This window comes from Electrona antarctica, assembly GCF_951216825.1.
Source record: "Electrona antarctica genome assembly, chromosome: 15".
In the NCBI taxonomy this organism is placed as follows: Eukaryota; Metazoa; Chordata; class Actinopteri; order Myctophiformes; family Myctophidae; genus Electrona; species Electrona antarctica.
Genome location: NC_136796.1, coordinates 42,267,936 through 42,282,489, shown reverse-complemented (window position 1 = coordinate 42,282,489; position 14,554 = coordinate 42,267,936). Strand labels below are relative to the sequence as shown.

Genomic DNA, 14,554 nt, shown 5'->3' with positions numbered 1-14,554 from the left:
TTCAGTACAGAAGTGCTATTTCACTGTGGCTGGGTCGGGCTGGGTGAGTTCAGTACAGAAGTGCTATTTCACCGTGTCTGGGTCGGGCTGGGTGAGTTCAGTACAGAAGTGCTATTTCACCGTGTCTGGGTCGGGCTGGGTGAGTTCAGTACAGAAGTGCTATTTCACCGTGTCTGGGTCGGGCTGGGCGAGTTCAGTACAGAAGTGCTATTTCACCGTGTCTGGGTCGGGCTGGGCGAGTTCAGTACAGAAGTGCTATTTCACCGTGTCTGGGTCGGGCTGGGCGAGTTCAGTACAGAAGTGCTATTTCACCGTGTCTGGGTCGGGCTGGGCGAGTTCAGTACAGAAGTGCTATTTCACCGTGTCTGGGTCGGGCTGGGCGAGTTCAGTACAGAAGTGCTATTTCACCGTGTCTGGGTCGGGCTGGGTGAGTTCAGTACAGAAGTGCTATTTCACCGTGTCTGGGTCGGGCTGGGTGAGTTCAGTACAGAAGTGCTATTTCACCGTGTCTGGGTCGGGCTGGGCGAGTTCAGTACAGAAGTGCTATTTCACCGTGTCTGGGTCGGGCTGGGTGAGTTCAGTACAGAAGTGCTATTTCACCGTGTCTGGGTCGGGCTGGGCGAGTTCAGTACAGAAGTGCTATTTCACCGTGGCTGGGTCGGGCTGGGCGAGTTCAGTACAGAAGTGCTATTTCACCGTGGCTGGGTCGGGCTGGGTGAGTTCAGTACAGAAGTGCTATTTCACCGTGTCTGGGTCGGGCTGGGTGAGTTCAGTACAGAAGTGCTATTTCACCGTGTCTGGGTCGGGCTGGGTGAGTTCAGTACAGAAGTGCTATTTCACCGTGTCTGGGTCGGGCTGGGTGAGTTCAGTACAGAAGTGCTATTTCACCGTGTCTGGGTCGGGCTGGGTGAGTTCAGTACAGAAGTGCTATTTCACCGTGTCTGGGTCGGGCTGGGTGAGTTCAGTACAGAAGTGCTATTTCACCGTGTCTGGGTCGGGCTGGGTGAGTTCAGTACAGAAGTGCTATTTCACCGTGTCTGGGTCGGGCTGGGTGAGTTCAGTACAGAAGTGCTATTTCACTGTGGCTGGGTCGGGCTGGGTGAGTTCAGTACAGAAGTGCTATTTCACTGTGGCTGGGTCGGGCTGGGTGAGTTCAGTACAGAAGTGCTATTTCACCGTGTCTGGGTCGGGCTGGGTGAGTTCAGTACAGAAGTGCTATTTCACCGTGTCTGGGTCGGGCTGGGCGAGTTCAGTACAGAAGTGCTATTTCACCGTGTCTGGGTCGGGCTGGGTGAGTTCAGTACAGAAGTGCTATTTCACCGTGGCTGGGTCGGGCTGGGTGAGTTCAGTACAGAAGTGCTATTTCACCGTGTCTGGGTCGGGCTGGGCGAGTTCAGTACAGAAGTGCTATTTCACCGTGTCTGGGTCGGGCTGGGTGAGTTCAGTACAGAAGTGCTATTTCACCGTGTCTGGGTCGGGCTGGGTGAGTTCAGTACAGAAGTGCTATTTCACCGTGGCTGGGTCGGGCTGGGTGAGTTCAGTACAGAAGTGCTATTTCACCGTGTCTGGGTCGGGCTGGGTGAGTTCAGTACAGAAGTGCTATTTCACCGTGTCTGGGTCGGGCTGGGTGAGTTCAGTACAGAAGTGCTATTTCACCGTGTCTGGGTCGGGCTGGGTGAGTTCAGTACAGAAGTGCTATTTCACCGTGGCTGGGTCGGGCTGGGTGAGTTCAGTACAGAAGTGCTATTTCACCGTGTCTGGGTCGGGCTGGGTGAGTTCAGTACAGAAGTGCTATTTCACCGTGTCTGGGTCGGGCTGGGTGAGTTCAGTACAGAAGTGCTATTTCACCGTGGCTGGGTCGGGCTGGGTGAGTTCAGTACAGAAGTGCTATTTCACCGTGTCTGGGTCGGGCTGGGTGAGTTCAGTACAGAAGTGCTATTTCACCGTGTCTGGGTCGGGCTGGGTGAGTTCAGTACAGAAGTGCTATTTCACCGTGTCTGGGTCGGGCTGGGTGAGTTCAGTACAGAAGTGCTATTTCACCGTGTCTGGGTCGGGCTGGGTGAGTTCAGTACAGAAGTGCTATTTCACCGTGTCTGGGTCGGGCTGGGTGAGTTCAGTACAGAAGTGCTATTTCACCGTGTCTGGGTCGGGCTGGGTGAGTTCAGTACAGAAGTGCTATTTCACCGTGTCTGGGTCGGGCTGGGTGAGTTCAGTACAGAAGTGGTATTTCACCGTGTCTGGGTCGGGCTGGGTGAGTTCAGTACAGAAGTGCTATTTCACCGTGTCTGGGTCGGGCTGGGTGAGTTCAGTACAGAAGTGCTATTTCACCGTGTCTGGGTCGGGCTGGGCGAGTTCAGTACAGAAGTGCTATTTCACCATGGCTGGGTCGGGCTGGGTGAGTTCAGTACAGAAGTGTTATTTCACCGTGTCTGGGTCGGGCTGGGTGAGTTCAGTACAGAAGTGCTATTTCACCGTGGCTGGGTCGGGCTGGGTGAGTTCAGTACAGAAGTGCTATTTCACTGTGGCTGGGTCGGGCTGGGTGAGTTCAGTACAGAAGTGCTATTTCACTGTGGCTGGGTCGGGCTGGGTGAGTTCAGTACAGAAGTGCTATTTCACCGTGTCTGGGTCGGGCTGGGCGAGTTCAGTACAGAAGTGCTATTTCACTGTGGCTGGGTCGGGCTGGGTGAGTTCAGTACAGAAGTGCTATTTCACCGTGTCTGGGTCGGGCTGGGTGAGTTCAGTACAGAAGTGCTATTTCACTGTGGCTGGGTCGGGCTGGGTGAGTTCAGTACAGAAGTGCTATTTCACCGTGTCTGGGTCGGGCTGGGTGAGTTCAGTACAGAAGTGCTATTTCACCGTGTCTGGGTCGGGCTGGGTGAGTTCAGTACAGAAGTGCTATTTCACCGTGTCTGGGTCGGGCTGGGCGAGTTCAGTACAGAAGTGCTATTTCACCGTGTCTGGGTCGGGCTGGGCGAGTTCAGTACAGAAGTGCTATTTCACCGTGTCTGGGTCGGGCTGGGCGAGTTCAGTACAGAAGTGCTATTTCACCGTGTCTGGGTCGGGCTGGGCGAGTTCAGTACAGAAGTGCTATTTCACCGTGTCTGGGTCGGGCTGGGCGAGTTCAGTACAGAAGTGCTATTTCACCGTGTCTGGGTCGGGCTGGGTGAGTTCAGTACAGAAGTGCTATTTCACCGTGTCTGGGTCGGGCTGGGTGAGTTCAGTACAGAAGTGCTATTTCACCGTGTCTGGGTCGGGCTGGGCGAGTTCAGTACAGAAGTGCTATTTCACCGTGTCTGGGTCGGGCTGGGTGAGTTCAGTACAGAAGTGCTATTTCACCGTGTCTGGGTCGGGCTGGGCGAGTTCAGTACAGAAGTGCTATTTCACCGTGGCTGGGTCGGGCTGGGCGAGTTCAGTACAGAAGTGCTATTTCACCGTGGCTGGGTCGGGCTGGGTGAGTTCAGTACAGAAGTGCTATTTCACCGTGTCTGGGTCGGGCTGGGTGAGTTCAGTACAGAAGTGCTATTTCACCGTGTCTGGGTCGGGCTGGGTGAGTTCAGTACAGAAGTGCTATTTCACCGTGTCTGGGTCGGGCTGGGTGAGTTCAGTACAGAAGTGCTATTTCACCGTGTCTGGGTCGGGCTGGGTGAGTTCAGTACAGAAGTGCTATTTCACCGTGTCTGGGTCGGGCTGGGTGAGTTCAGTACAGAAGTGCTATTTCACCGTGTCTGGGTCGGGCTGGGTGAGTTCAGTACAGAAGTGCTATTTCACCGTGTCTGGGTCGGGCTGGGTGAGTTCAGTACAGAAGTGCTATTTCACTGTGGCTGGGTCGGGCTGGGTGAGTTCAGTACAGAAGTGCTATTTCACTGTGGCTGGGTCGGGCTGGGTGAGTTCAGTACAGAAGTGCTATTTCACCATGTCTGGGTCGGGCTGGGTGAGTTCAGTACAGAAGTGCTATTTCACCGTGTCTGGGTCGGGCTGGGTGAGTTCAGTACAGAAGTGCTATTTCACCGTGTCTGGGTCGGGCTGGGCGAGTTCAGTACAGAAGTGCTATTTCACCGTGTCTGGGTCGGGCTGGGTGAGTTCAGTACAGAAGTGCTATTTCACCGTGGCTGGGTCGGGCTGGGTGAGTTCAGTACAGAAGTGCTATTTCACCGTGTCTGGGTCGGGCTGGGCGAGTTCAGTACAGAAGTGCTATTTCACCGTGTCTGGGTCGGGCTGGGTGAGTTCAGTACAGAAGTGCTATTTCACCGTGTCTGGGTCGGGCTGGGTGAGTTCAGTACAGAAGTGCTATTTCACCGTGGCTGGGTCGGGCTGGGTGAGTTCAGTACAGAAGTGCTATTTCACCGTGTCTGGGTCGGGCTGGGTGAGTTCAGTACAGAAGTGCTATTTCACCGTGTCTGGGTCGGGCTGGGTGAGTTCAGTACAGAAGTGCTATTTCACCGTGTCTGGGTCGGGCTGGGTGAGTTCAGTACAGAAGTGCTATTTCACCGTGGCTGGGTCGGGCTGGGTGAGTTCAGTACAGAAGTGCTATTTCACCGTGTCTGGGTCGGGCTGGGTGAGTTCAGTACAGAAGTGCTATTTCACCGTGTCTGGGTCGGGCTGGGTGAGTTCAGTACAGAAGTGCTATTTCACCGTGGCTGGGTCGGGCTGGGTGAGTTCAGTACAGAAGTGCTATTTCACCGTGTCTGGGTCGGGCTGGGTGAGTTCAGTACAGAAGTGCTATTTCACCGTGTCTGGGTCGGGCTGGGTGAGTTCAGTACAGAAGTGCTATTTCACCGTGTCTGGGTCGGGCTGGGTGAGTTCAGTACAGAAGTGCTATTTCACCGTGTCTGGGTCGGGCTGGGTGAGTTCAGTACAGAAGTGCTATTTCACCGTGTCTGGGTCGGGCTGGGTGAGTTCAGTACAGAAGTGCTATTTCACCGTGTCTGGGTCGGGCTGGGTGAGTTCAGTACAGAAGTGCTATTTCACCGTGTCTGGGTCGGGCTGGGTGAGTTCAGTACAGAAGTGGTATTTCACCGTGTCTGGGTCGGGCTGGGTGAGTTCAGTACAGAAGTGCTATTTCACCGTGTCTGGGTCGGGCTGGGTGAGTTCAGTACAGAAGTGCTATTTCACCGTGTCTGGGTCGGGCTGGGTGAGTTCAGTACAGAAGTGCTATTTCACCGTGTCTGGGTCGGGCTGGGTGAGTTCAGTACAGAAGTGCTATTTCACTGTGGCTGGGTCGGGCTGGGTGAGTTCAGTACAGAAGTGCTATTTCACTGTGGCTGGGTCGGGCTGGGTGAGTTCAGTACAGAAGTGCTATTTCACCGTGTCTGGGTCGGGCTGGGTGAGTTCAGTACAGAAGTGCTATTTCACCGTGTCTGGGTCGGGCTGGGTGAGTTCAGTACAGAAGTGCTATTTCACCGTGTCTGGGTCGGGCTGGGCGAGTTCGAGTTTGCCATTATTTACTATTCTGTCCATATTGGGTTACAACTCGGACGGCTCTACCGAACTTCGCAACGCTCGACGTGGCAACTTGCGGCCCTTCATGGCCGATCAGTGGTGTCTCCCGTGGCTGAAGCCCGGTAGAGACGGCCCTCCTCCGTTATTGTCTATGGGGAGGATTTCAGTGTCATATGTACGGATTTTGGGGTTTTCTAGACGTGTATGTACAGAATTGCAATTCCGTACATATTTATATATTTCTGTGAGACTGGGTTGCATATGTGTCAACCCAGTCAAACTCCCCCCTCATTATTACTATCTCAGTAGCCAATCAGAAGGGCTTAAACTGAAACACAATTTCCCCCGTGGGATTGTAAGGCAGTGGTTCTCAAAGTTAAGCGCTACAGGTTCCTCGAGAGGATTCCGAATGGACCCTTTAAACATGCATGTATGTCTGAGATGTCTGTAACTCTTGCAATAATAGATATAAGGTATCAACAAAAATGAAATAAACCATGGAGAAAAGACTGGAGCTGAAAATGTTTCCTTCGGCTCTTGAGACACTCACACTAATCTGCTATTGGGCTTCAGAACATACGTTCTGTGACAACAAAAGGCAATTGAAGTGCTTACAGGAAGCAGTTCCGCCTGTCAGCACCCATCTGTTTTAATGCTGTAATTTTTTTTTGCCTCATAAAATGAGAAGAGAAAGAATAAAAGCACTTAGGGTGCATGATGAAATGCCAGGATATGAATCGCTTCACGTGGGAGTCTTTCAGACGCCCCCGAACTCACGCATGCACGCACCCACACACGTATGCACCCACACACGTATGCATTGCACGTATGCATTGCACGCACGCACGCACGCACGCACACACGCACACACAAAGGAAATCATTTTTTACTCCCCTCTCCACAGATACATAGACACACAGACACACAGACACACACACACACACACATACACACACACACACACACACACACACACACACACACACACACACACACACACACACACACACACACACACACCCGTTGTCTTTGAGATATGCCAAATGGGTTCAGGCATGCTTTCCTCAATACCAATTATATGCTGTTCGTTCACTGTGCAACAACACCTGTCTAGGACCTGTAATAATAATACAACACCTGCATCAACACACTTTTTTCTTCCTTTTTTTCTTTTACTGTATTTACCTGGTTGGAATTTGGAAGTTGGCCTCCCTGTCGAGTCGGTATGCCACCTGGTGGGGCGTGGAGCCTTCCACCTTCCTCACGCCTTTCAGAGCTATTACGTCGAGCTGGAACTGGGTGATGAGATCAAAACCTGCATGGGACAGAGTATGATGATGAGGATGATGACGAGTCTTATTATACAGTTTTTATTAACGCATTTAGGCCTGACGTCGGAATTTAAAAAATGTCTCCTAAATCCTGACAGTTTTCTGAAAAACCTCATGTTTCTATGTCAGTGGTGCTCAAACTATTTCATGTCAAGGACCCCCAGAAAAATCTGCATTTGGCCATGGACCCCCATCTGAAAATATGTAGTTCCAGGGACCACCCCAGCATCAAATATTTGAGTTTCAAGATTTTTTTAAAATAGCAGACCTACAAGCTCGTAGCGCGGCACTCGGTGCCGCGCTATGAGCTTGTAGATCTGCTATTTTTCAATAGCTAAAGTATAACATAATGCTTAAAACACCAAAAGGGGTTTCCACCCAAAATGGGTTAAGGCAGTTAAAAACGTCAATGCTCCAGATGTTGCAGTGTAGCAGCAGCAGCAGCAGTAACATAATTTAGAAAGAATTGAGGCATTTAGCAGACACTTATTATCCAGAGTGATTTGCACTAATCAAGGTATAACTTTTCTTGTGACCACCGCGCTCTGACTGATGGTGTGCTATACCCGTTCAAATCACATTATAGAAATAGAGGTAATGGGTCACACACACCAAGACTGAGTTTTTTAGTTTGTATTCTTGCACGATGGAATGGCAGACGTTTTTGGCTATCCAGCCTTCACCAGCGTGAAGGCTGGACTGTCATGGTCACGTCCTGAGCCCCTCCGTTTGTCCATGATTTTCCTGTCTCTCCCAAGGGGCCAGTGAGGCTATTCAACGTTGAAGCTCTGGGCCCTAGTGGTAGGAGGAGGGACTACAGGCGGACCCGTGGATTCATGACCGGGAAACCCCGTGCAGCTTGGCTTTAACATTGAGCGCTCGGTTGCACTTCCGCATTTGACCACCAAAATGTGGTGGTCTCTCCCAAGTCCTGCTCCTCTGAGTCTGATTGCCCTGAGTGCCATCACCTGTGGGGACCAGCTGAGGTGATGAGCTCCAGTGACTATTTAAACTCTGCCTTGTGTTTGTTCAGTGCTGGATCTTAAGTTAGTGTCAGGTTTTATGTTCAGTGTATGTACTTCTGTTATCCTATGTCATTTCCCAAGTAAAGTCAAGTTTATGTGGTTTTCTTGTCCTGCCTTTGTTTGAGTTTCCTGCACTTGGGTCCTAACACCTGAAAACCGTGACATGGACAGCCGAAGAATGACAGACGTTTCGGCTATGGTGAAGGCTGGATAGCCGAAACGTCTGTCATTCCATCGTGCAAGGATAAAAATTAAAATCGCAGTCTTGGTGTGTGCGACCCATTATTACCCCAATAATCAAGGTAAACACATCAAATGCAGAGAGCCAGTGTAATGCCTCAGTGAACTATAGGATCACAGGCAAACCAAGAACCTAGCATCAGTCTAAAATATACTGTGTACAGTATACGGTAGTAGTATAGTAATATTAGTAGCAGCAGCAGCTTGGTAGTACAACGGTAGCAGCAGATTTAGTGATACAGTAGCTGTGGTAGTTTAATGTCCTTGTCCTTGGGTTCTCAATTGAATGTCTCAGCAATCCTGTGCTGTGCAGAACAACTTGGCAGCATGTACTCTAAGCGCGTACAATTAAAGGAAAACTTCGGCACAAAATAATCTCCAATCCCATGTGAAGCTCATTAATTTTCCTCTGACACATGCACTTCATCCCAAAGCCAAATTATAAACACACACAGATGTTTTTTTTGTATATTCTTTCTAGTGAGTCGTCTCTGAGGTTGTAGTGATTATTAAAAAAAAATCTTGCTGAGTTAGAATTGTTCCCACTAAAAAAAATGCTGCAAGTTAGTGGAACACTTTTATTAGCTCATTTTGAAACTAAAAGGTGTCTCAAAGCATTTGCAGTCCCTGCATGTTCAACTCATTAACACTATACCAGTTTCCTTTAGTCTGCAGCTGTTTTTTGGGGCTTTTCCAACAACAGTGCAGCTTGACATGGTTTATTTTGTATTTCCTGCTGCATGATAGATCACCTGGAAGGTCATCTTGGCCACTTCTCATCGGCGGACAGACGGTATCTCCATCCAATCTGTTCAGATCTAATTCTGTTAGGAAAAGGGAAAAACATGCACGCACGCACGCACGCACACAAACACACACATACACACACACACACACACACACACACACACACACACACACACACACACACACACACACACACACACTTGTTAAAGATGTCTCCTCACTGAATTTGACAAAGGCTTTGAAGATTTATTTTGTATTGCTTCAATACCCGCCTTTGAAAGGAAAAGGGAATAATCATAAATGTCACCAGCGATTAAGATCAGCATTTACAGCACTGCAGTGAAATTTTAATGTGGCTTTCTCATGCTCATATACAGGGTCAGATCTGTGAAGGACACAGAGGGATATTTCTTAAGCCTTAGGCCCAGACCGCACCAATGATTCGCCATTTCACCATGCAACTCCTTGCAACCAAACGGTTGCAAGTATAGTTGCATGTATAGTTAGTTGCATGTATAGTTAGTTGCATGTATAGTTAGTTGCATGTATAGTTGCATGTATAGTTAGTTGCATGTATAGTTGCATGTATAGTTAGTTGCATGTATAGTTTCATGTATAGTTAGTTGCATGTATAGTTGCATGTATAGTTAGTTGCATGTATAGTTGCATGTATAGTTAGTTGCATGTATAGTTAGTTGCATGTATAGTTAGTTGCATGTATAGTTGCATGTATAGTTAGTTGCATGTATAGTTGCATGTATAGTTAGTTGCATGTATAGTTAGTTGCATGTATAATTAGTTGCATGTATAGTTAGTTGCATGTATAGTTAGTTGCATGTATAGTTAGTTGCATGTATAGTTAGTTGCATGTATAGTTGCATGTATAGTTAGTTGCATGTATAGTTGCATGTATAGTTAGTTGCATGTATAGTTGCATGTATAGTTAGTTGCATGTATAGTTGCATGAAACCATTATCCCATTATCCTGTTGCAAGGAGTGGCATTGCAGACTGGGCGCGTTTGAGTTGCAAAAATGGCTGACCTACAAGCTCGCAACACATTGTGAGCTTGTAGATCTGATTATTATTATTATTATTATTATTATTTTATGAATTATTTATTTGTTTTGGGTTTTTTTTTTCTTTTTACAAATGTTCCCGCCAGAATACTAGGGATGTTGTTGATTAAATAAATACAAATAAAAAATAAATATATAAAAGGATTTTTTTTTAATTCAGTGTGACCGCAGAAGCAGGGATACAAAATGCAGAGGCACGACCATGGAAACAATTACCCCCAAAGGCATTTTGTGTTATATCCTTTTCTTATAGTTTACAGTATACCTCCTTACTGTTCTCAAACGTATTAATAAAGTATTAAATCAATCAAACCAAGGCCTTTATTACCGTCCCAACATCCCTCCAAGCAAATTGAACCCTGCGACTACCATACTGTACACTACATATGTCCCATATTTCTAATGCACACACACACACACACGTATCAATAGTGGTCTGTGATTTAGGTAGCAGATTTATGATGGAGAGCTCTAAAGTCTCCTCCTGTGATCCAGATATGTCAGAAGAGATGCATGGCAGTGTAATTAATGTTGATGAATGGGTAGCAGCCGCATGACTGTTAAAGGTAAAGTCGAGGCCACGTTTGTCACGTCTTCAGAGATATCAAATGTTAATGTATAATAAAAGTCGTGCTGGCAGGTAATCCACTTTGTTGTTTAGTAATTTGTAGTAAGTAGAGGTCACTGTAATTTATCAAAAAAGAAAGCTCACTGAGGGGAATAAATATACACAGAGTCTGCAGTATATCACGTTATTGGCAGTTTTGTTGTTGTTGCTCATTACAATTCCTAGTCGGGCTTCTCAGTATACCACAGAGGGAATTAAGTTTGGAACATAAGTTTGGAACATTTAGTTTCATAAAGTTTAGTAAAGGAACTCGGTCCATATAATATTTAACGAATGAATTCTGCAACTGTTACTGTTAGGATGTGTGAGGATAGGATGCTAGGATGATGGTGCCTGAGGCAGGTCAGACTCTGGTACATTATGTCTCTTCCTCCCATTCACAGGGAGTACAGCGGTGGTTCTCACAGGTTTATTTGGACTCTCGGGGCAGTATTATGCGTGTCTTAAGTACCAGGTCTTATTACTTAACTTAAGACCTGGAGGCGTGATCAATGCCATTTGGCTATTCTGAGTGGCCAAACAGCATTGACCACGCCTCCAGATCTTAAGTTTAGTCATAAGACCTGGTACTTAAGACACGCATAATACTGCCCAGAGTGTGCAATGGGGGTCCTTGAAAGTTAACCCGTTTTGGACTGAGGTCGATTAAAAAAAAAGGCTTCTAAATCCTAACATTTTTCTGAAAAACCCATGTTTCTATGTCAGTGGTGCTCAACCTTTTTCATGTCAAGGACCCCTAGAATTATCGCTATTGGGCCACGGACCCCCATCTCAAAATATGTAGTTCCAGGGACGCCCTGGAAGCAAATATTTTAGTTAAAAATGTTCGCTCTGAAATATATATTCAAAGATTTGCGCCACATTTTCACGACTTTTCAAAAATAGCAGACCTACAAGCTCGTAGTGCGCCACTCGGTGGCGCGCTATGAGCTGGTAGATCTGCTATTTTTCAATAGCTAAAGTATAACATAATGCTTAGAACACCAAAAGGGGTTCCCGCCCAAAATGGGTTAAAGGTTAGAGAACCAACGCTCTACTGGTCCATGGACCAGTAGAGCCCTTTTCACTGACGGATGATGACTAAAACTAAAACTTTTGTTTTTAGTAAGTATAATATTATGTTTGGTTGCACTTGGGTGTTGCGCTCTGAAAATATCAAATCTACAAGCTCACAACGCGTCTTGCTGCAATGCCGTCTGAGCATGCAATCAAGTTTAAAATCAGCCATCGCGATGCCATCGAGGCCTGCCAAAGAATTAACAGTTTGTCGACAAAACCAACGACATTCGATAGTTTAGTAGCCGAGAAAAACTAGACTTTTCAGATGACTGAAACTAAATGAAATTTAATTCAAAATATACTGACTATAACTAAATGAAAATTCGCTGTCAAAACTACAGTAACACTGCCGTGGACCAAATGGTTGAGAAACCATTGGAATGCAGCCAACCCTGTGATGAGGTGAGGTCTGGAAACCATGAACGTTGTTGTGGCTGGAGGCCTCACGACTCCATAACCTGACTCAGCATCATTTAGCCCGTTTAGACCTGAGAAAAGATTCTACGCATGCCTTCTAAATCCTGACAGTTTTCTGAAAAACCCCATGTTTCTGTGTCATTCGTTCTCAAACATTTTCTCAAACATTTCCCCAGAAGCAAAGATTTGAGTTAAAAACGTTCGCTCTGGCCTGGGCCCATGGCTCAGTGGTCCAGGCACCTTGGCTGGTAATCCAGTCTGGCAGTGTGCCGCGGGTTCGACTCCCGATCCCGACGGCCTTTACTGCATGTCTTCCCCCCCATCTCTCTCTCCCCATTTCCTGTCAGCCTACTGTCTGTCCCTCCATAAAATATATAAAATAAAGGCGAAAGCCACAAAAAATATCATTAAAAAAAAAAAACATTCGCTCTGAAAGAATATATATTCAAAGATTTGCAACACATTTTCACGATTTTTCAAAAATAGCAGACCTACAGCTTGTAGATCTGCTATTTTTCAATAGCTAAAGTAGAATATAATGCTATAAATTGGGTTCCCGTTCAGAATGGGTTAGACGAGAGCAGTGTGAACGCACACACAGTACAGACATCTGGAAACTCTTCTCAGGTACCACATAACTGCTGAGAGATGAGATGCGGTGGTGAGTCGCCATTTATACTGACACATTTACTGCCCATAAAACCATATCTGATGGTTGAATGAGGGCTTCACCTTGTTAAGCCGCGCCACCCGCAGTGGCTATGGCCTATTATATATATATTGGGGTTGTCCCGATACACTTTTTTCGTTCCCGATATATATATTATGCTCCAAAATGCAACTCATTGTTGCAAATTAACAGGAGAGGAGTTGCAATTAAGAGACACATGTCCTTGTAAACGACAGCTGTGCCTTTCTAAAAGTCTGTTTGATAGACTATTATTATAAACAACCAGGGGTAGAAAACATACTCACATGTTTTACTTAAGTATCAATACTGCTATAATCTGTTATGTTAAGAAAAAAAAGTACAAAAAAAGTATCGGCAATATACTTAAAGTACCAAAAGTAGAAAGTACTCATTATGCAGAATGTTTCAAGTTTTCTCCGTTTTCTCACAAGCACACAAGTTGTTGACAACTTTTTGTGATTTGACACTTGAAATTGAAAATTTAATTGTAGATTTTCAAATGACCGAAATGTATATAGGTCTGAAGGGTTTAATGTATGTTTTGGTATAATAATCAAAGTAGCCTCAAAGTAGCCCTGTAGTTTGTCCAGAATTGTTACTTTTCAAGAGATGAAAAAAATAACCAATTCTAATGTATCTAGTTGTTAAAAGAGCCCTAACCCCTTCGCCCATTTATCCTTTATATAATTGGTCTGGGAGGTCCCAGAAGCAAACATTTGAGTTAAAAAAAAAATCACTGAGTGATGCCGCGCCACGAGCTTGTAGGCTTCTGCTTACAGCCACAACAATATAAGTGTTGTATAAATCAATGTGTGTGTGTATATGTATACAGTATCAAGGGTGCCCAAAAGGTAGATCGTGATCTACCAGTAAGATCACATAGGCTGTGCAGGTAGACCACATGACATGGCCCTAAAAATATACAATTTAAATAAATAATAAACTATTTTTGGCATCTGCCACTTGAATTAAGGTGACTGCACTTGATTGATTGACATCAAAAAGGGCAGCACAAACCCACAATGCAATAGGCCTTGCCCTATACCATGTTTTCAAAAGTGTTTCGCACAAACATCAGTATTACAAAAAAGAAAAAGAAGTGCATTTGTCTAATATATGTAACTATTTTCAGCAATGGGATAATATATATATATTTTTGGTGGGTAGATCTGGTTGAGCTGGTCATTTTGAAAGTATAGCTCTCAAGTCTAAAATGTGTGGGCACCCCTGGTGTGTATGCTGCTATTACATGTGGCCTGTGATGTATCTGAATATTAACAGTGCATGTCCATAATTTGAGATGCTCTGCCCTTGGCCCATGCACACAAGCATGGAGAGGAGCTTATCATGATCAGAAGAGATTTAATCTGATTTAATCTTCCAGAGCAGACCAGCACAGGGCTGCCTTCTATTTCCGGCCATTCCCAGAGCTTTGTGTGAATGCTGATGAAAATGATGATGATCTCAAAATAACAGTCAGTGTTGGGGTTTGGATTCTCTGGCAAAGGCTAATTATTTGATCTGTCCATTATTTTTTGCAGACAAACAGACCACACACAGTGGCGCAGCTCAGCACAGCGAAACTGTCGTGCGCTGCAAGGTACATACAGAAACATTATGGTGCTAAAAAAGACTATATGGTTCCACAAAGAACTACTAAGAACCATTTTATTTAGTGAATGGTTCTCCATGTCCGTTTAGGACCTTTGTTTTTTTACAAAGTTCTTTGAGGAACCAGAAATGGGTGACGGGATGATTTAGATCGCGAGTTATGAACGTTTTAAGATTTTCGTTTTCATCAGCTAAACAGAGGAGGGGGTTTTTCGATGACGTCTCACTCTTGTGCGTCACCGAGGAGAGCCCAGGAGGCGCGCCTGGGCTATACAGCCATGCGATCTG

General features: G+C 46.2%; 1 protein-coding gene across 7 annotated transcripts in view; it reads right to left on the bottom strand.

Moving 5' to 3' along the window:
* col9a1c (collagen, type IX, alpha 1c) overlaps window positions 1-14,554 on the bottom strand; it is a 90,575-nt gene that overhangs the window by 57,268 nt on the left and 18,753 nt on the right. For all 7 annotated transcript variants that reach the window (XM_079521843.1, XM_079521847.1, XM_079521844.1 and 4 more), the window contains 2 exons: window positions 8,788-8,859; window positions 6,625-6,754 (listed from right to left, as the gene is read on the bottom strand). In XM_079521843.1, the coding sequence (XP_079377969.1) occupies window positions 6,625-6,754; window positions 8,788-8,859 (202 nt within the window). The remainder of the gene's footprint in view (window positions 1-6,624; window positions 6,755-8,787; window positions 8,860-14,554) is intronic.